This window comes from Eupeodes corollae, chromosome 1, assembly GCF_945859685.1.
Source record: "Eupeodes corollae chromosome 1, idEupCoro1.1, whole genome shotgun sequence".
In the NCBI taxonomy this organism is placed as follows: Eukaryota; Metazoa; Arthropoda; class Insecta; order Diptera; family Syrphidae; genus Eupeodes; species Eupeodes corollae.
Window position 1 is genome coordinate 275,014,815 of NC_079147.1, and position 22,533 is coordinate 275,037,347.

General features: G+C 33.0%; 1 protein-coding gene and 1 pseudogene across 1 annotated transcript in view; one reads left to right on the forward strand and one right to left on the reverse strand.

Annotated features, from left to right (window-relative positions):
• The first annotated feature begins 1,733 nt into the window (after positions 1–1,733).
• Positions 1,734–22,533, forward strand: part of LOC129941738 (transcription factor AP-2-epsilon) — a 147,605-nt gene continuing 126,805 nt past the window's right edge. Inside the window, exon 1 of the mRNA XM_056050444.1 lies at positions 1,734–3,322. Within this exon, the coding sequence (XP_055906419.1) occupies positions 3,266–3,322 (57 nt within the window). The 5' untranslated portion in view covers positions 1,734–3,265. The remainder of the gene's footprint in view (positions 3,323–22,533) is intronic.
• On the reverse strand, positions 4,128–4,775 carry LOC129941739 (40S ribosomal protein S11-like; annotated as a pseudogene).

Below are 22,533 nucleotides of genomic sequence, written 5' to 3' on the forward strand. Positions count from 1 at the left end.
GGCTCCTCCATCTTTCCATGATGTCCAGTATTCAAGTCCATGTCCATTGCGCCTTCTCTCATAGAATGATAGGTAGTTCAGGTATATCCTCTATCAGTTTGCTATGCCGCCACCACCGTCGCCGCAGGTTGGCCAAAAAGATGATTATTTGTTGAACTGTCAAGGATTTCTTCTTCTTCTTCTTTTTCTCTAAATCATTGCACACATAATAAACCAGCAAATTTAGGTAAAGACGCAAGCGAGGCATCAGGAATCTTTAGAGCATCAACATCAGAAACAGCAACAAGCAATTCATTTTGTTGTTTTGTTCCTTTTGTCAATCACTCCGCAGGAAAAGCAGACAAATGGCTCAGGTGCAGCGCGCTTAGCTGCCACAGCCACAGCCATAGCCACATCATCTTCCATACAGAAACCTACCTTCCTATCTCCAATATCCAGTAAGTCACCACCCTTTGGCCTCTGAGGTAATCTTTGGCCAGCAGAGTAAGAAAATTACTATTTAATTTGTCCAATGCACCCACAAGCCACATTGCATGCCACCACCACGGCAACCATCACCATCAATTCCTTCAAATCCCAACAAAAAAGGATAATATCTCCCAAATATATATACATATGTATGTAAGGTGATGTACACACACACAGAAACACACACATTATTACAATCACAACACAAGAATATAAATTCCTTCCCAAAACACACTTAAGTAAATCAGCGCCAAAGTCCTGGCCGATAGCCACATCCCTCCGGCAAATACCCGTTGCTATGTACTCGCATCCTTGCACGCACACACAGCCGAGCATATGCACACACACACCAGCTCAACTCAAATGCTCTCTCTCGCCTCAAAGAAACATCAGGCATCTCTCGTAGTCGTCGTAATGTCCCTGGAGCCTGGAGCATAAACGTGCGTCAGTGTGTCTTCTGATAGGCAGATGCATGCGGCCACCGTGCGAGGGGCGGGCTTTGGGCGCATTGTACATGAGGTGGGGCGTGGCCTGTGGAACTCATAAATGGCTGCTGCGGAAAACCAGATCTCACACCATATAGCCCACAAACACTACCACACGCTGTATCTTTTGCAGCAGCACAGGCAGCAGATGTTATTGCTTCTCGCCATCCTGAGCAGAGCCGGAGCGACGAAAACATTTCGCTGATGGGCTCATTTTCCTCTCTCTCTCTCTGTATATCTCATAGATACACAATGGCTATAGCACTGCAAATCGAATTCGGCAAAGGCAACGGCAACGGTAACCAGCGAATACTGGCGATTGTACCCCCATACCTATACACTTCAGATAACCAGATATCCACCCCACCACATGGCACGACGACGACGCGACGACGACAGCAGTGGCAGCGGCAGCAGAAGCAGCAGCACGGAGGCAATATTGTCGAAGTCGATGGCTATCATATTATGAGATAGTATTGTGGTGGTGTTAAAGGTACGGTGGTGTTGGTGGTGTGGTGGTGGTATGATGGTGGTAGATGGCGGAGGTATCTTCTTCTGCCCACTTATCCAATGGTAGCTGGTTTTCTTCCACTCTCTACCTCTGATTCGTATCCGTCGCACCCCGCATATTTGTGTGTTTTATTTTTGTTCTGTTTGTATCTATCACACGTTTCAAAGTTATACAGCGTGAGGCGTCGAATACCCTGAAGGTTTTTGGTGGTCGAACATTCAGTTAGTTGAAAACCGTCTAGTGCGCAAGAGTGGTCGTGTACGCGTCGAACGAACTAAAGAACGAACGAACAAACGTCCACTGTCCATCAGCAATAAAAATATCTACTATTTCCGTGTGTTGGATTCTATGATGATTCCTTGATGTGTTCTTTTTGTTTAACTGTTAATGTTTATTGTTTGCTAAAAACATCGTGAAGAGGATATTTTTCGATTCTTATCATCGAGTGAAATCATAAACACAAACAAATCAAAAAAGGATTTATACACGAATCGAGTAAACAAACTGTGACATTTCTGTCCATCGAAGAAAGATTTCTTTTTAAACACCTATTGCCACAGGCATAAAGTGACATTTTGATGACAGTTTAGTTTGACATTTGCATCTGCCCTGACAAGAAGACCACGACAACCCGGGCTGTCAAATATAAAAATAAAAAACTTGCACTTGTTTTGCTTCGTGTGTGTATATTATTAATTAACCACATTCACATCCACTCGTGCAGTTTCTGCATAACTTACCACCCCCCTAAAACCTCCCACCTACATTTATATAGATAGTGTTGCATACAAAGTGCAAAGTTGTGTAGGCGCGCATTCATCGCACCTTATAGAAGCTACACAGTGAAACACCTGTTCTAATGAATGTTAACATCGCACATAACACAACTCGAACGCAATAGAAAAGCTTAACGAAAACTAAAAAAGAAAGTCCAAAAAAGCAAATTGTGGGCTAAAAGTGTATCTCTATCTATTTTGCTGATGCCATAACCTGCTAAAACAGAAAACAGAATACGAAAAACAACAACAACAAACAGTAACAAGATACAGTTTATCTCAAAGATACATTCGCGAAATTGCCCAGTCAACACGTATCACTGTTGGCGGTAATATAGTTTGATTTTATGCTTAAGCTTTAATAACATCGGACATCAGGACACGGTCGTCGTCGTTGTCTCGTGTGAAGTTTTAGGCACCCCTTTATAGTTTATATGTAACATGTGTCTGATGTCTAGAGGGACAGTAGCATATCATCGTGATTGTCGTGATGCCTTTTAACAAAAACGAAAAATAATTTTTGGCGCACTATTAAAATAACTCACGGATTATATCTAATGCCGCCAATTATTATTTATAGGTTGGATTTTTTCAAGAAGTGCAAAAATCATATGGACTCATCTCTATATGCTAAAGACTTTAATTTATTATTCACAATTTTGCCTTAAAACAGTGCCCTACGAGTACAAAAAAATACAAAAATTAAATTATAGAAAATTTTTAACTGTGTGCCTATACATTTTTTGAGTTTTTATTTAAAAAAATAAATAAATAAAATCACTATAAATCTGCATCATATTCGAAAAAAAAGAAAAAGTCTAAAGTATGAAAACTTTTAACATAAGAATTGTATCCGTAAATACTTTTCTATAGAATAAAATTGTATTTTTCTAGTGGAAGTGCTTTTTTTATTTTTATTTCGTTGTTGTGAGATATCAGCTGATTTTTATTGCGTGAAGAATTATTTTGATTCTTTTTTTATTTGGGTTTTCTTGTTCATCATTGTGAAAATAAAACACACACAAATGCATATCCTACACAGGACCAATGATCATCAATTTGAGGATCAAAAATTTATGATGGTAAGTTAAATAGTTAAATATTTGAATTTTCTCAATACACCTATTTTTGTAATATTTCTCGAAAACGTCGATAAAATTTGATTTAATAGTACGTGGCTATTCATAGTATACAAAATATGCAGGCTCTTTCAAAAGGATCAATGAAAAACTAGTTGAATGAATAAAAGTAGGTGACAAACTAAACATGTCCTTATCACACAAAAATCGACTTCTTTTTTGAGTTTTATTTAAATTTGTCTTGTCGTTTCGGAACTATTAAAAAACAAACAACGAACATACTTTTATTTCACGTTTTGTTTAAACTTTCCATTGGAGTTATTTTCATCGCTTTGTCTTAACAAATTGATAATTTTAACATTATCATATGTAGTAAGTCCGTCGAATCAAATAAGCATAAAAGAATTTCAAGAAGTGGGTGATTTTGTTTACTTCAGCAACTTAAAATAACAGTGAAAAATCAAGTTAATACCAAATATCTCAATAACCAACAATTCTATCGACTTCAATTAAATGTTATATTTTTAATTCCGACGTCATTCCAAGTTGAACTTTAAAGCATTCAACTATCTGTCAGTTTTGTTTTCTAAATCAAAAGAACTGATGCCAAAACTTTATGAACAACAATTATATTGACTTCAAAATAATTTTATTTAAAGTTTTTGACATTTGTTATAATTTTTAAAATCGGACAAAAAATACTATACTACAAATGTTTTACTCAATTAAATAAATAGGAGTCTTGATTTCGAACGTATTTTATCTCATAAGTTTTTTAAGTTTTTCTTTTTATTAATTTTTTAGGTTTTTAAAATTTCTTAAAGCTCTTCTTGGCTCCTTGTCCCTTTGAGCATTTAAGCATGTTGAAGCGGACAGTCTTTGACAATGGTTGGCATTTACCAATGATAACAATGTCTTCGGCTTCAACATCCCTAAAGCTGGTGAACAGTGAAAACTCATGTTCCTATGACGCTTCTCAAAACGACTGTATTTGCGTAAAGAGTGGAGGTAATCCCTACGAATAACAATGGTCCATTGCATTTTGCACTTAGAGACAACTCAGATCAAGATACGTCCACTTATCCATACGTTGCGGGCGAATGATTAAGATTTTTAAGATTTTTTTTTTAAAGATTAAGATTCATTTATTTAACTCAGTTTTGACATTTTGTTTTGTTACAATTTTTAAATGAATGAAATGACAATGGCTAAATTTGCCGTCTGTCGGAGGGGCCTATATAATAGTATCTACTAGGTCGTTGCGGGCGAATGTGCATTTCTTGTCAATGTAGGTTCCATTGATAGCCTCATGTGGTTTATTGAAGCCGAAACCAACTTCTTGGCAGCGGTGAAGAGACTTATTCTTGGCCAAGCCAGAATTGTTCTTACGGTTTAGGTTGCTACCAAATTGTTTTTGGAAGACTTTCTCATTCTGATCGACAATATTGATGGAAATATTAAGTAAACATTTTTTTTGGAAAAATCAAGGAAAGATGTTGATGATTGATTTATTTCATCTTATACCTTCAAAATATTATTGTTAAAATTTTGAGAACATTTCATAAAGAATCCAAATGAAAGTGTTTTTACATATTACAACATTACTCAATTTGACGACCATAACTTCTACGTTCCAGTAAACGCGTCATCTTCAAATGAGTTTTAATTAGCAGATGGTATGTCTTCATGTGGCTTAAGTCAACTTAACGGTGTGAAGAACCGTTTTGGACCTGGTATTTTTCTGCTCTGAAGCAGCTGTGATTTCTTCTGCTGTTAAAATTGTGGACGAAGATCGCCATCATCCTGCATTAGACATAGCATTTAATTTAAACATGACTTCACTTTATTTGCTGTCTAACAACAACAAAGTAGAATTCAACTTTAGGAGGTGTGATTTTGAAAACCTTTTTAACTTATTATGTACGATCAATTGGGATCACTTATTTTGTAACTTAAATATTGACGAATTGTGTAACATGTTTTATTAAACTCTTTTTGACTGTTTCTACAAAACGATTAAACTTAAAAAGACTCGAAATAACTTGAGTGTGTTCCACTATGGTTCGATTCTCACGTTAAAAACTTAACAAAACTAAATTAAGAAAGCTTGCATAAAGTATATTCAAACAGGAACTGATGATGATTATAGGAAGTTCATTATAATAATGCAACTTTTCACTGACTACTCTAATATCCTATATGATGACTGCATTTAGAAAATTTAATTAAACCTTAAAAATAATCCTGATAGTTTTTGGAAATTCGTTATTCGTAAGAAGAAAATATGTGGTTACCCTAACTTAATGACTGATTCGACATCAAATAGTAATGAGCCGAAAATAATTGCGAACATGTTTGCAAACTACTTCAAAGATGCTTTTGTAAATTATAATACCATTAGTTTTCCTAACACATCTACCACTGTTATAAATTTCCCCCACTTAAATTCTATAAATTTCGTTAAAAGTGAAGATACTGTCCTTAATAGTATCCTACAATTTGACGAATGTTTTAGTCCTGGTCCCGACGGTGTACCATCATCCGTTTTAAAGAAATGTGCAGCATATTTGGCACACCCGTTATGTGTTCTTTTCAACACGTCTTTAAGTAATTCGCTGTTTCCTTTTATCTGGAAAAACTCCTTTATAATACCAGTACACAAAAAAGGTCCTAAAAACGAAATAATGAACTACCGACCTATATCTAAACTTTCTGTGATACCTAGATCAATTACCTGTGATAACCGGCCTGGTTTTGTTAAAAAGCGTTCAACTGTTGCTAATCTGTTTAGCTGTACGTCCTTTTGTTTAGATGTTTTTGAAAAACGTGAACAAGTAGATTACATCTTTACTGATTTCAGCAAGGCCTTTGATAAACTAACATTACTTTTAAAACTATCACAGCAAGATCTTAACAACAGTTTCATAAACTAGATCTCCTCATTTTGGCAAGATAGACGTTATAGTGTTAAATTTAGTAATGAGTGTTCAAGTTCATTTTTTGTGATTTCTGGTGTCAACCAGGGTAGTCACCTTGGTCCTATTCTATTCTATTTATTTTATTTATAATTGACTTGGTTTCAATCAAACAAAATTCTTCTGCCCTAATATATGCTGATGACATTAAAATAAAAAAAAATTAACTCTACTTTGACAATGGGGCAATTATAATCGTCTTGTTTAAATGTTCACAAATATAAAACCATGAGTTTTACACGCAAAAAAGTTACAATCGTTTTTAGTTACATGTTTGATTCTTGTCCTTTAAGTCGAGTATATGTATTTTCTGACTTGGGTGTTTTCTTAGATCCTAAACTAACATTCAATGAACATATTCTTAATAGTTAAAAAAGCAAATTGATTTCTGGGTTTTCTTAAGAGATTTGGCAGTGATTTACGTGATCCATATGTTTTAAAATTCCTTTTTGTTTCATTTGCGAGACAAGTTCTGGAATATGCTTGTATAATATGGTCACCTTGTAGTACCCGTGGCATGATGGTTAGTGCGTTGGACTGTCATGCAAGGGGTCTAGGGTTCAATCCCTGCCTGTGCCACCTTAATTTAAAAAAAAATTAATTTTCGCGGGTTCTGCCTCTTGCGAGGAATTGACAAATCCTTCAAGACTAACACTTGTCATGAAGAAGTGCTTTCTCAAACTATCCGTTCGGATTCGGCCTTAAATTGTAGGTCCCTTCCATTCCTGACAACAGTACTCGCACACAGGAATGGTTGAGAGTTGTAAATCACTAGGCCCTGGGTCACCACGGACTGTTGCGCCACCCCATTTGATTTGAATATGGTCACCTTACTACGCCATACACCTCACAAGACTCGAAGCCATTCACAAAACATTTGTACGTTTTTGTATCCTTTCCGTGGTTTCTCGCATACATCTTCCTTCTTTGACAAATCATAGGATGTACCTGCAGTTTTGTTTTGTTGTTGGAACAATAAACGGACAAATTTTATCACCATCCGTTCTTGGTAGTTTAAACTTTAGTTTTAGTCGTTCAAGTATAAGACTCCAGAAACCATTGAATACAAATTTTAGCAGATCAAAATATGGTGTACAATAAACTTAAAAACTATTACATTATTGTTTTTCTTTTAAATTATTAGTACGTGACAGTACTAATTAATATTTCATTTTTAGTACAATTAGTTATTATTTACATTTATATTGTTTTTAACTGTTATGTTTTTTTTTTCTATTAAAGGAAAATAGGATTTGAAAATAAACTCTTTGAAGTATTTATTTTTTATTTTTTCTTAAAAACTAGTTCTTAACAATACTTAAAATGTCGTGGTATATGATCCCTAGCCTTTCGAAATAAAAGCACGATCGACAAATGTTTCCAATAATTCAGTTTGCCTTCTAGACCGACTAAAAAAAAACAATATATCAGGACGTTATGGTAAAAAAGGACTATACGCGTTGGCAACGACCCAGTCAAGCAACACTAACTTTTCCGATTATAACGATCAACATTTTGTCCATCTCTTTGAGGTAAGCTACGCAGTATCTTAGGTCAGTATTTCCATTTACTAGTTCAGAAGGTTTATCTGTAGGTCTTCATGGTATATTATAGAAACAAGAAAGCCTCGGGAGGAATGAATCCACTGGTAATTGTGTTTTTGAAAGATTCGGGGTTAAAATAGAATAACCCAGAAACAAGATCGTTCTCAAAATATTTGCCGACCGCTCAAAATAATTCCCCACAAGGTTCAGAAGGACATTGTCAATTCTGAACACACTGGAAGCATCCAATAGTTTCTTGTTAGAAACGTAATGCTGAAAATCAGAATGTGAGCTTCTTTACATTTGCATGCAAGTTCTAAGAAAACATTACTCATTTGATTTAATGTCAACAATATCTCGACAGAAAAGAACTTGAACGTTAATTTTTGGTTGCATACTATTTAAAGTTCTTAAAAAAACAATTCGGCTTACAAAAAATATAAATTGCAAATTTTTAAAGCCACTAAAGGGATGTTATCAGTGTGGATAACAACATTTTTCTTCGAGCAAATGCAATTTTTTTTTCTAGAGAAGAAATTAGATTTTTCCAATCTTGGCTGTAGTCTTTAACACTTATCTATGACTACTACCATTTGTAACACTTATCTTCATTTCTATTCCACTTAATCTTGTTTTATTTTTCACTAACTTTATTACATTAATTGATCATTGTTTGTTTTAATTAATATTGGCGCAAGATTTTGAACGATTTAGTAAAATGTCACAACCGTTTTTAGGAATTTAATAATTTCTTAAAAATTTGCTAAAATTAAAATCACAAAATGGCTACTTTCAATTTTAGCAATTTGCTAAATCCAAATGACATTTGTGCAATTAATCTTATAGGAGCAGTCAGTGGATGGAATGGTCCAGTTAACAGTTGGGAATTCCTATGAATAGATCTGTTTAAGCGTATTTGCTTTGTTCATTTACGAACTGTCGCTTTTTAGACATGTCTGGATGTTGAATTTTAAATAAAAAGCAATTAACAATTTACTAGTTAGTAAAACGAGAAGAAAGGTTTAAAATTTTGATCTCCCTTAGTAAATTGCTAAATACTTTTTGGTCATTAACTTTAAATACAAAATTAAATATTAAATTAAAAACTACACATGATGTTTGCACAAAATTGTTCATTAGTCAATTCTTAAACTTTAATGAAAAAATCGGTAGATTTAGACGGAGTAGAACGGCTGGCACGATATTTCTGCTTTAGACCCTTGAAACAACAAAACAAATGTTTTAAATTAATTTTTAGCACGTTGATTTTTTAATATTTAAACATTTCACAAAATGGAAGCGATTTTTAAAAAACATGGGATTTCTTGAGCATGTTCTTCAATCTAAAAAAGACTGTAAAAAATCTTGTGTCTTGACTTAGATCCCTAAATGTTTAGTGAATAAGTAACCCTTTACAGATTTACGATATATTCTATAGTTTCGTCAAAATCGTGCCAACAGTTTTGAAAAGACACTACCTTTTGGAAAACGCGTTTAAAGATAAATGTTTCAATTAAATATATCAATCGATATTTCGTAAACCAGCATGTTTTCGATACAAAAAATATGTTATTAGTTATGTCTGTATTAGAAATATGCATATTTTTTCAAACCACGAAGGTAGATGGTCCCCTTGAAAACAGATATAGTTTTCCACTAAGAAGGAAACTCCTTAATTTTCTTTGCAATGCTTTGAAGGATAATTTTTTAATCTAAAAAGAATTCAAACAGCCTTTCAATTTTAAACTTTTCATGATTTAAATACAAAATCAATAACTCAACATTTTAAACAAAATATTGTTAAATGCTTAGCTTTTTTCTAAAAAAAGAGTAAAATAATAATTCCATTGTATAACAACAGTGTATGATAGTTTTAAACATTTACAATTCGTGATAATAAACACCCAAAACTCGAAGTGTCAGAAACTTAGAAGTCATATGGTTTAATCAAAAATATGGATTACTTTTGAATTGCATTCAATAAATCCTAATATTTTAAGTAAAACGTTGGTTCTAAAAAATCCGTATATATTTTAAGTACTCAAGCTTTTGATCAAATATATGTTATATTTAAAAAGTCCTTTTAAGAAGCAACTGTTGAAAGAAATGTATTGTTTAAAAAGTTTGAAAAAGATTCGAGTTAAGCTTTGACATTTTGCAATAAAAAGTGGTGAGAAGTTGTTCAAACAGCAATTCGATAATCTCTAAAGATCTTCTTGCAATAAAATGCAATCCTGTTCTATTTTTACACAACGAAAGACTTTACAATCATCATACATGAAATACTTAAAATTTAAAAGTGCGTTGGAAATATCATTGATAAATAATACAAAGAAAATAGGACCGAGATGGCTTCATTGAGGTACTCCCGAGGAAGCAAAGATTGGTGAAGATAGAATTTAGAAACATATTGAAAACGATTCTTTGATTATGCATCTATCCAGTTTAAAAATTTAAAGTGGAAACTAAGTTTTTATTACTTTATAAATAATAAATCATGATTTACCCGATCAAATACACAATATCAAAAATGATACCATTTAATTCGTCATAAGAAAAAATTGTAAGGTCAGTGCTAGCAGATTTACCACCAACAAAACCATGTTGGCATTTAGAAATAATGTTTTTAGGAATTGGAGTAAATATGTCGTAAATTATTGTTTCGAAAACTTTAAACGATAGTTAGAAACTTCCCGCCTAACTACTTAAAGTTAAATCAGCCATTTCGTAATAATAGCTTTGGTCTAATGTAAAGATCGATAGTGGGATCCAAATAATTTCATTTTTGAAGATTTTTTCATACAAATGTTGACCTTAACTGAGACTCAAATGATCCATCCGCTTAGATCAATTTTGGCATACTCTTTCCAACATTCGGGCCGGTATCTCACGAATAAATGCTTAAATGTTGTCTTCCAATCCAATGCGTCGATTAAAGCAAGCTTACCTGTATAGACATGAGCTTTCACATAGCCCCACAAAAAGCATTAAATCGCACGATCTAGGGGGCCAATTGACCGCTCCCGACTTTTTTTAGCTTCGTCGCTGAACACAATTTGTCGGTGAAAAAGTAGATCTTCGGCCAACTTTCCAAGAGCCCATTCACCAAAAATTGTACGTTGCAATATGTCGTTCGGCTTCAATTCTTGCATCAGCTGTGTTTTAGAAGGCGCACATAAATCCTAATGCAAAGTTTTCCAAGTTGTTGAGTAACAGAGGCCCAATTGCTGCGAACAGCGACGTATCGATAATTGAAAGTTGTGATATTTTCTTTAGTTCGCACTCTACGGAAGCGTGTTGGTGGTTTAATGTCACAATAGCCCGATTAGCTGCTTCAGTGGGTCGATGAAATTGACCATTAAATGGAAGAAGAGCGCGATGAACTTTCTTAACAGAGCACACATTTTGATAATAAAATTCAATAATTTGCAAATAATGTCGTTCGTTTGTAAGACTATTCATGGTTAAATTATAGACCAAACTGAAGATGTTTGACAGTGAAATGAAACACGAAACGTGCGTTAGCTGTTTAAACCAGTTTTTCCAAAAAGATAATAGCTAAAAAATCACCCTTTATAACTTAACAAAATGGCTTACAAATTTTCCTGATTTTTTCGACTCATTTTAGTTGTAACAATTTTAGTTAACAATGAATAACAATGATAAATACGGACTTGTGAAATTCCTAAAAAAAGCCATATTTTTAAAATATATACAGAAAATCTTGAATTTACGCTACGACTGTTTTTCCTTTTTATGGTTATTAATTAAAAGTTACTAAGTCTAAGCTCTGTAAGCAACATTGGTAGTTAAAAATTGTTGTTTTGAAAAAATACCATTGAAATGAAATAACTATTATCTTTTATAAAACGTTAAGATTAAATGAAAACAACAGATTTGAATAAGAACTTTAAATGTTTTATAGTTACTTAGCTAAAAAGGACATTTTCGCCTTTTAAATATTTTTTTTTACTAAAACCAATGCAATATTTTTCAAAAGCTCATATAAATACAACATTTTGTCCTTTTATTCTCGTCTCTATGGTATGCTACCATTTGTAGGTTTATTTTCTTTTTTTTGTTTTGATATTTGGTTTTAGGTTTTCTATACATCTTTTTAAGTCGAGTCTAAGAAAATTGAATAAATAATGAGTTGTAATTGCTCTTACTCTTTGGTTTCTTAGTATCTTAGCCATCTTGAAAAAAATATCCTATATAGAAAAGGAGATTTACTACAGTTAGCTTGTCTTGTTTTTATTTTGAAAAACCATAAATTGTATGAAAGGGTTTTAGTTATTATTTTTTTGAAATAAATGTTGTCCCTGAATTTGGTTTCGCAATTGCAGCATTGTATTTAGGAAATCATTTTTTATTTATAATGTTAGTATGTTCAGTATGTTTAGGATTCATCCATTCTTCTAAAATGTCAATTGGGTTTTATTTAAAGTTTTTTTTTTTAAATATAAAATTATCTTTTTGCAGAAATGTTTAAGTTCAACAACTGTTGAACTCAACTCAACCAAAAAGAAGACAAATTATTATTTTTTCTGTGTCAAGTAGAAGTTAAACTATGATTAAAATTACTAAGAGTATACATATGATTAAAAGCCTAAGGGGTACATAATTTATTAAATAATACTTTTAAAATAGTATTAGATAAATCGACAAACGTTTCAAATTTATTAAACGCAACATTTAAAATACTCATGAGGAGGCATGGCATACCATTTAGAGATATTTTGATGTACTTGTTCTTTTACTATAATTTATCATTTTCTTCATTTAAATTTCAATTGAATTAAACAATGAATCATGAATAAGAATTAAAAGACTCTCATTGCATAAAAATAAACATTACTTATGAAAAATCCATCTTGTATTCATACGATTACCAACCATCGGATTTATTGGACAGAACGAACTGTTGAAGTTTGTACCAACAATAGATGAAAAATAGAAGACAAGATATTTTCACTATTGTTGTGTGTAGAAAAAGTGTTATCCAGGGTCTTACAACAGGGACTTTACAAAAGTAGGGCGACAGGTACACCAAACGACGACATATTTCTTGCCGCTCTTTTGAAATTTCTCTTCAGTAAGGTTGGCATTTCATGATGGAAAGAGCCAACAACGAGTCGAAGTTATTAAAATTTACTACCGAAATTCGGAGTATGTGGCCTTAATGTTAAGAGCACTACGTGCAATTTATGGTCGTCATAATCGTCCTAGCAGATCAACAATTGAGTGTCTTTTGAAAAAACTTGAATATACAGGAACAGCACAAAATGTTCCGTGGTAGTGAAACAAAGAAGTGTCGAAAATATTGCTGCCGCTAAAGCTAATACATCGTTCTCAAGCGTTGGGAATCTCTATGATGTCGGTGGTTATGGTGAATTTTGCGAACATATCTTGGTCTACGTCCTTAAAAGATTGAATTGACACAAGAACTGAAGCCGCTTGACCACCAGAAGCGTCGTATGTTCGTCAATTGGTCTTATTCGGATTTTCATCGAAAAATCATCTTCAGTGAAGAGGCTCATTTCTAGCTGAATGGCTTCATCAATAAACAAAATGTGTGGTATTTGTCAGGCAGCAATCCACACGGACTCCAGCAGTTATCATTGCATCCCGGAAAAATTACGGTTTGGTGTGTTTTATGAATCGGCGGCGTCATTAGGCCGTAGTTCTTCCGTGATGATCAAAACCGGCAAGTTATTCTGAATGGGGATCGCTACCGTTCAATGATAACCGAATATTTTTGGCACCAATCGGATGATATGGACTTGGGGACATTTGGTTCTAACGGGATGGCGCCACGCAGCGAATGTCACAATTTATTTATTGGTCCAGTCACTTGACCACCTCGGTCGTAAGATTTGACTATTTCCTGTTAGGCTCCTTCAAGCCTATGTTCTATGCCAAACAAGTCAGCGACGATTGATGAACTTCCTTCGATTATCGAACTTGAAATAACAGCAGTATCGGCCGATTTATGCTTGAAAACCGTCAAAAATTGGGTTCAGCATCCGGACTTCTGCATAAATATATTTTGCAATATTAATTAATTTTAAAAATTCTTTTTCCTGGCTTTGGTCCGCACAAAAACGTCGTCTTGGCCCATGCTTGCGCGTAAATAGGTTTTTACAGGTTTTAGAATGGAAAAAGATCTTTCTACTGAACAATTTGTAGCCGGAATACTCAAAAAAATACGGAAAGCAATGTCCACATTCGGATAAAATTCTCGAAGACTCCGTGAATGCATTACATTGCATATTTTTTGTGCAGAGCGTACATCTTCCGTATTTGCTAAGGAATCTTTCAGTTGAAAATGTAAATGTATACATTCATTGCCTAACGTCTCTTCCAATTCGTCAAGATACTTACTGACTAGTTTTTTGGCAAAATTTTTCAATTCGTTTGTATCTATTTCGGATAAATCATCAAAAAAAAATTAAAATATTCGTAAAGCTTTTCATATGCACTTTTACGCCCGTCCAATTGTACACTCAGTGTCTAGAATAGGGTAATAAACATTTGTGCGAAGTTATAGATCTGAACAACGGATGATTAATCAGTTTGAGATTCTTGAAGCTTCTTACTAGCAGCATTAAAACGATCTAAAATTACATTCCAAACAATGACTAGGATTGGTGTTTCTAAATTCTTTAATTTTCGCTGCAATCCTGTAGCTCCAGCTCGCGTAGTCAGTTTCTCATCCCTGCTTTCGGCAATAAATTCCAGTGCATTAATTATTGCAGACCACTCTTTTTCTAATACATAACATGCATCATGTCGAGCAGACCAACGAGATTGAGAAAGACTCTTAACTCTCAAATTTGTACGCTGCACTAAAATCTCCCAACGATGTGTTGATATAGTAAAGAAATTGTATAGTTCCTGCAAAGTAGAAAAGAAGTCGACTGCTTCTGTTACCGATTAAACTGAACATGATCCTCCCAAATTTAAAGAATGAGCGGCACAAGGAACGTAATCTGCTAAGGGATTAATTGTTTTGATTTGTGTCTGAAGACCTGAATATATACCTGACATATTGCTTGCATTATCATAAGATTGACCACGACAATTCATTATGTCCAAACCATTATTTTTGAGAGATTTTAACAAAGCATCCTCAATATCTTTAGCTTTATGGCCGATATTTGGTTGAAATTCTAGAAACCTTTTAACAATCTCACCGTTATCACGTTCATATCTGATTATAATAGTAAGCTGATCAACATGTGCAATATCAGGCGTAGAGTCTACAATTATACCAAAATACTTATCAGATTGCACTTCAATGGAAATTTGTTGTAGTACTTTATACTGAATTAACAATATAATTCCTTCATAGATTGTTTAAGACAAATACGACGTATTTCCACTTCCAGGGTGCGCATACAATTTTAAATGTTCAGATAAAAATGGATCAAATTCAGCAAGAAGCTCTACCGTTCCTAAAAAATTCCCATTATGGGGATCTCTAGGAACAGAAAGTAAAGAACATTACTCAATAAAGCCTATATCTATTAAAAAATTGGCATCTTGCCCTTGCAGATTAAGAAGTAAATTAATGAATTGAATTATAATATGTATATTCTATTAACAATTTCTTATATAAACTAATCTGAACCAATTTTTAAAACTGATTGTCTCTTAACTGTTTTTCGCCTCTAAAATGTTGGCATTTCAAGCATTTTGCCGCCCCTCAAATTATGCCGCCCTAGGCCCGGGACTCACGGGCTGATCTAAGAAACGTAACTTTTCTTAGAATAGAAAAATAATATAGTTCTGAAAAGTCAGAATTGAAGGTTATTATTAATTTGAGTTTTATGTAATTTATAAGTTCAATATTATTTCTTAAATTTCTGAAAATCAAAAGAAAAGGTTTTGAGTTAGAGCTTTTGATATTAAAACGTGAAATCAAAAGTATCAAAACACCGTATGTTTTTCATGAAATTTTCTATGATTGATTCGCTTATTAGCAGCTCGACAACTTCGCTGAACAATTCGCTCAAAACTTCACTAATTCCATCGTTTAGCTCTTGAATCAATTGTAAAGCATTGACATAGACTTTTATTGTGGACCTGTTGAAATTAAACGCGGATCGTTTTGTTATATTTAGATTTATTTGTAGCGCAAGAAAAAATAATACACGTCTGACTCTGAACTAAGTCAAAAAGGAAGAAAAAAGGAACAGAACTTAGAAGTGACAGATCATAGAGAAAATAGAGTATGAGAGTTGCCAGAAAGGTAAATACCAAAGGTATTACCATGTAGATTAGAGAATTTCCAACAGGGCCTTAAGAAACATATCTAAAATTAGGTGTTGAATTGAGTGATTTTGGTGGTCATTTGTGTTCTCTTCCAGAAAACAGTCAGACAAATTTTGTTGCGTTTTAAAAATATCACTGCATTATGTTTAAGCGTGTAACAATCAATTTATTTTAAAATTTGTGTATTGTTTACTTTTCTAATATCAAAAGATGAAAACCTCTAATGTTATATCTGTGTTTAAAAATTTAATTTAATTTTTGAGCTTCCATCATTTAGGTTCCAAAAGTTTAAACCCTTTAAACTCAATTTTATGTACTGGTTACATTTAATTTTAAAACGGTTGCAAAACACAACAGTTTTCAAAATTATTCTGAAAGTTATAAAGTTTTAGCTAGCTTCATAGATTTGTTTGTAAAATATTCAACTAGCCGTAGTTCTGAAGTTAAAATTAGATCAAATGAGGAAAAGAATACAAAAATTGATGTTAAAGTGCGGCAAGGTTTACTTTAAGGATCATATACAAAATTTAGTGGTCAATGCCAAAAACCGTTTTTGTTAATTTGAATCAGATATTTCCTGAATTTTCCAGAACTTAAAATACACTCACGATTTTTCAATTGGAATTTTTTTTGAACACGTTTTCTTTCTCAAATAGCTCGTGATGGCAACCATATATTTATGATCTAAGTTTTATTTTCTATCCATTCAAGCAAAAATGCAATAAAACAAAATATGACAACAACAACAAAAATTAGCAACATATTTTTATTGACATATTGAAGGTATGTATAGGAGGAACTCAACTCCGGTCTTGTATGATTAAGTGTATTCCATAATGTTTTGGCATTTTGTCTTATTATTATCAAAACATTTAATTGGGCCCTGATGTGGTGGTCAGTCTCAGTCTCAAAGTGTTGTTGTTTCATAACATACCTATGGGCAGTTCTGCTTATGCCCCACTTCGACCAACAACTTTTAATGCATAAAGACTACAAAAAAAAGTTCTTACAGCTCTTTTATTTAATTTATTCATGCATAATTGACATAATCCGGTATCTTACCGGCGCGAGACCTTGTCGATGAGGTATGCCACGCAAAATTAAATGCAAATTACATTGCAAACTCTGTAAGGTAAGGTAAACGGTATGGTGGGGTGGCGTGGTAAGCTTTAAACTGACTTATTGAGACTGAGACTGACGATGACGATAACGATGGACGTCTAAAATGAATCAGGTTCCAAAGATACTCGTTTATATGTCTGCCACTAAAAATCTATAGAAAAATATCTGCATACATACAAAAGATACGTTTTGTTTTAACTAATTTCACATCAAGCTCTCCAAAGCAAAGGAAGGCATATTAACAAGCATCACAACAAAATCCAAAAAGAGTTGCTTAACATGAACGCGAGTTGAGTTGAGTCGAGTCAAGTCAAGTCGGCGTGCATCGATCGCACATGTTAAATTATTACCATTAAAATAATGAGCAATTTTAATGTTACTCCAGAGTGCACAACACGTGAACGAAAAGACCAAGAACTAAACACTTTCGAAGCTCGTCTTCTCCGACGTTGTCTCCGTTATCGTCGTCGTAGTCGTGGTCGTAGTCTTCGTCGTCCAAGTTTAACAATTGGAAATTCTACGGCAACGCCAATCCGTCCGAGACAGACAGACTGATGGTTAGATAGACAAGGTTTATAACGTTTAGAGATCCGGACAATCTGATGATGGTTGAGAGATAAGTGCGTTTTGCGTATCCGTTTGATTGACATGATATCGAGAGTTGCATAAAGAGAAGATATCGATATGTTTTTTTAGCAAGGTTCACACGCAATCCAGGATTTACAAGCAATTAGAGGAAATTGGAACGCGCCTTCATGCAGCTTATCATTGAACATTCTAACAATTTCTAGCACTTATATAAAATGCTAACTTCTATACACTCAGAGAAATCGACTTCCATATTGAAACGGAGGCAGATCATGGTTAATTTGAAAAGTTCAGGTATAAGATGACCAGAAAATGTGCCACACTTTGAACTCACTCACTTTGACGATACATTCTGTTCAAGAAAACTCTTCATACCTTTTTTCCAAGTGTAAATCCTGAATCACAGTCTCAGAATCTTCTGAGACGTGGTTAAGATGGAAATTTGAAAAACATAAAGTACCATAAGGCATACAAGGACACAAAATAAAGCAAAACTTACAACTCTGCCATACCAGTATATCATTAAAATGTGATGTGTTAAATGCCCATAAATCATATGATCGTTTAAAAATTACTCCGATGATGCACATCGGTTCTTGAAGAAAAGGATTTTTATTTGAAATTTGGCTAAGTAGGAAAACGATAACGATAGCTCCCACTAACCATTCAAAATACCCATCATGGCACATGAACTGAACACGTTTTGTTCTTTCTTATACCAGCAGATGCCTATGGACCTATAGGTCTTTTTGATGGACAAGACTTAAACATCATAAAGAGAATTGAGAATTGACCATTGTTCATTTAAATGACTTTAACGAACAAAAATAAAACATTATAAGAACATTTAAATAAATTTTAAACCTTATAAGAGTTACGAGTATATAACACTCCAACAGAGCTGTGTTCAACGACTTTGACTTTTTTTTCTTATGTTCACTCGTTTAAGACTGACCTACGTATGCAAAAGTACCTCGACATACGAGTATATGTGGCACTCTCTTTTAGAGAATGACGTGCATAAGTTGTTTAAAAATTTAATGACTAAACGTTAAACTTTTCAACTATAAAATCATTGAAAAGTACTTTTTTCGAATTAAATTTCAGGAAATTAAATTTGCCTTGTCTCATTTATGTGTTTATAGCATAAATATTTTTAATTGAAGAACAATTTTCGTACAAAAAAATAAGTCCTTGAAAATTAGATTGATATCACGATTTATTGATTTTATAGGAATAGTATAGTATTCTATTGTATATGAACTTAATTTGGTTTATTTATGTTCAATTAAACGTTGTTAATGGTAATAGAAAAAAAACTTAAATAAAGCAGTATTGGTCCTTAGACACTCCAACAATGTCTTTCAATTATTCTAAATTCTGAACAACATTAGTCGTACCATAAAGTTGGTATGTTACTTAAAATTTTAGTTTTTTATAGAAATTTAAAATTTTGAAAATATATTTTTAGAATATTTTAAAGGAACTCGCAGTACTGGAACAACAATAAATAAAATTTTCAAAATGTTTTAATCCAAACTACTGATGGTTATTGACAAAAATCTGTTTGAAGAAAAGTCTTCATTTAAAAGTATTGGATGAGTATATACTCGTAGTTTTTAAGAACTAAAGTCTTTAGATAAGTAGAATCATTAATAAAGATTCAAGGTATAGAATTAATAATCAAGTGATTCATTTTTAAAATGTTACAATCATTGTTTTGTAAAATTAAGTATACATTTTAAATTTTGTCTGTCCTATGACTTGTGTTTTAATTTGATTTACTGAATTGATTCCGTTAAATTTTAAAATCCATCCAACCATTATTTTTAATTTTTAAATGTTTAAATTAACTAATAATTAACTAAGAAGGGGGGCGCGCACAATTAACATAAAGTTGAGTTTTTGAGCACCGATTAAATTAAAAGGAAGGCTGACAAAATTTAAACAACATAATTTGTATCTTAAACTTGTATTTACAAATTTCAAGGACCCAATGTGACAACTTTAGTTATTAGATTATTTTAGAACTTTGTTATCCAGAAAGAAATGGTCTAACTATTTAATTCGGACGACACGCATTCCTAGATGCCAACAGTGTTCTATAACATGACGTATTTAGGAGCTAAAATAAAATAGCTTAGAAGGTTTTTGGTGGAATTTACTTAGAAATGTTAGAAATTATGTTGAAATGTAGCTTTCTTCCAGAAATGATGTATTTTGTTCTTGTTGCAATTCTTATTAATAGAAAAACGCTTCAAAAATTCATTTTCAGAAAACGAAGAAATTAGAAAATTTGCCAGAAAAAATGTGATCTTTTTTTTGTTAAAAAATACAACAGAATCTTCTTATAAAGAATTTGTTGGCTTTTTCTTGACGTTTTTTTTTCGGAACCAATTTTCGGGAGTCTATTATTACTACGTTATCAGTCTGTTACTTGTAGATTGGAGCTCCTTTGTAAGCCCTTGAAAAATATTTTGATCTTAAAGGAGTCAACAAAACTTAAAAATTTTAGAGAGACAAATGTTTGGTTTTTGAATTGATAGATTCTAAAAAGTAAATAAAAACAAATTATGGTACAAAAATAAGTTGAGAAGAAACTTTAGTGTTGGACTCACAAATAACACGTTGAAGAATCTGTTTTCACTTCAGTTCTTGAGAGATTCAAAGCTTTTATATTCAATTAATAGATATGAAAACTTTATAATGTTTTTCAATTAGCCTTTATTTGAAAGAGAGTGTCACTTTTTCTGTTTTTGGGACATTTATATTCTTGAAATTCGTGTTTAAATCTCAGTTCTGGAGCATCCAAAGCAAATTCAATTCGAAAAGTAGATTTCTTTAATTTTACAAGATCTTAAAAGTTTTTTGTATTTAAAATTAATGTTGACACTTTAAAAATGCTTTGCCATATTTCTGTGTGTCAAAAAACTAAAATGGAATTGAAGACGAGTTTCAGGAATTTAAACCACAACTTAATATTAAATTGGGGATCTCTTATTCAAGGTTTCTTTGGTGAGCTTCGCTTCGAAACAATTTTTGTTGCGTTTGGGTTACAGTTCTAATGGTTGAATCACAATCACGCTTCAGCTTCGGTTTCGTCTGCGTTACGGTGGGCCTGCTTCGAGGTTGCTTTGAATGACATTTCCATTATGTCATCCCTCCAAAGAGCAAATATTTTGTTTCTCGACATTTTTTTTCAGCTATTGAACTGTCAGACAAAACAAATGTTCAGATAATTGAACTAGAGCTTCCGTTTGGAGTCACATTACGTTACATTAGTTCTTTTCCTTACGATTGTCAAACGAAAAGTGAGGTCAAAGCTCCATTTTGATAGCATGCATTGAATTCCTATGGATGAACTCCAAAACGTCAGATGAAGCTGAAGTGGACTCGTGTTTGTGATTCAGCCAAAAGGCCTCCGCTTGATTTTGTTCCACAAAATATACAATAGGATTTAGGTCCGGTGGTAGTACCCGTGGCATGATGGTTAGTGCGATGGTACTGCCTCTTGCGAGGAATTTACAAATTCTGCAAGAGTTATTTTTGTCATGAAAAGTGCTTTCTAAAATTTGCCGTTTGGATTCGGCTTACCAGTCAGTCACTAGGCCCTAGTTCTCAAACGGACTGTTGCGCCACCCAATTTATTTATTATTTATTTATTTAGGTCCGGCGACGGAAACGGTTTCTTGTGCTGTTTTCTGGCATTATAAAGTAACTTTTCCTTCACCTTACGAATGTCCAAAAGTCTCAATCTGTCCATAATTGTGTCAATGTATTCAAAAGTTTCCGTTCCACATCTAGCAATAGACGCATATCACATTATCTGCACCATCTTTAATAGTGACACGAAAAAATGTTCTTTTTTAAATTACGTATTTTGCTGTTTTCAAGTAATCTGCGTTCTCTCAGACCAAAATAAATTAATTTAAATGTAAATCAAGAAGAATTTGCTGAAAACTTCTTAATTATTAAACATATTACTTGTTTTTATATGAGAGTTTGCTTAGTTGTCATAAATTAAATTACAACAAATAATATCAAATTTAATATCTGTATTATCTGCAAAAACCTTAAAAAACTGTTCAAGTTTCAAGACACTTTGCCTATGAAATCACTATGAATCTTAGAAAAAGGGCTGTTTTTGGGCTACGTGATTCTTTTAATTCAAAATAGCGGACGAAGTTTTTTGGATACCTTTTAATCTTTATCTATAAAAAGAAATTACTTAAGAACTAATCTTCATCTCAAATTTAAAATGGTGGCTAGTGCAAAAAGCTAAGGCGGGCCATTCACAACAAAAGTCAGTTTTTGGAGAACACGATACAAGTTATCTGAACAGTTTTTAGTTCTAAAAAAGTTTTGTTTCAGAAAACATGCCAAAAAATAAAATTAAATAATAGTTTGTAGATCATGTTTTAAAAAACACAAAACATTGTTAAGAGAATTAAAATTAACTTTTAAATATTATGCAAGCATGCTTTTAACAACTTCTGTTTAAAACGACACCATTAATCGAAAAAATTATACTATAATGAGGGAGGCAACATCCAGCTATCATCGCTTATCCCTAACTTTAAGGCTTTTTGGACAACAGAAACAACTTCGAAAATTTACCAATACTTGACAGTTATTCATCCGCAAAGAATTCGACAAATAGTCATAGAAACACGCAAAAGATATCTTCTCCAGGACCTGACTTCTGACT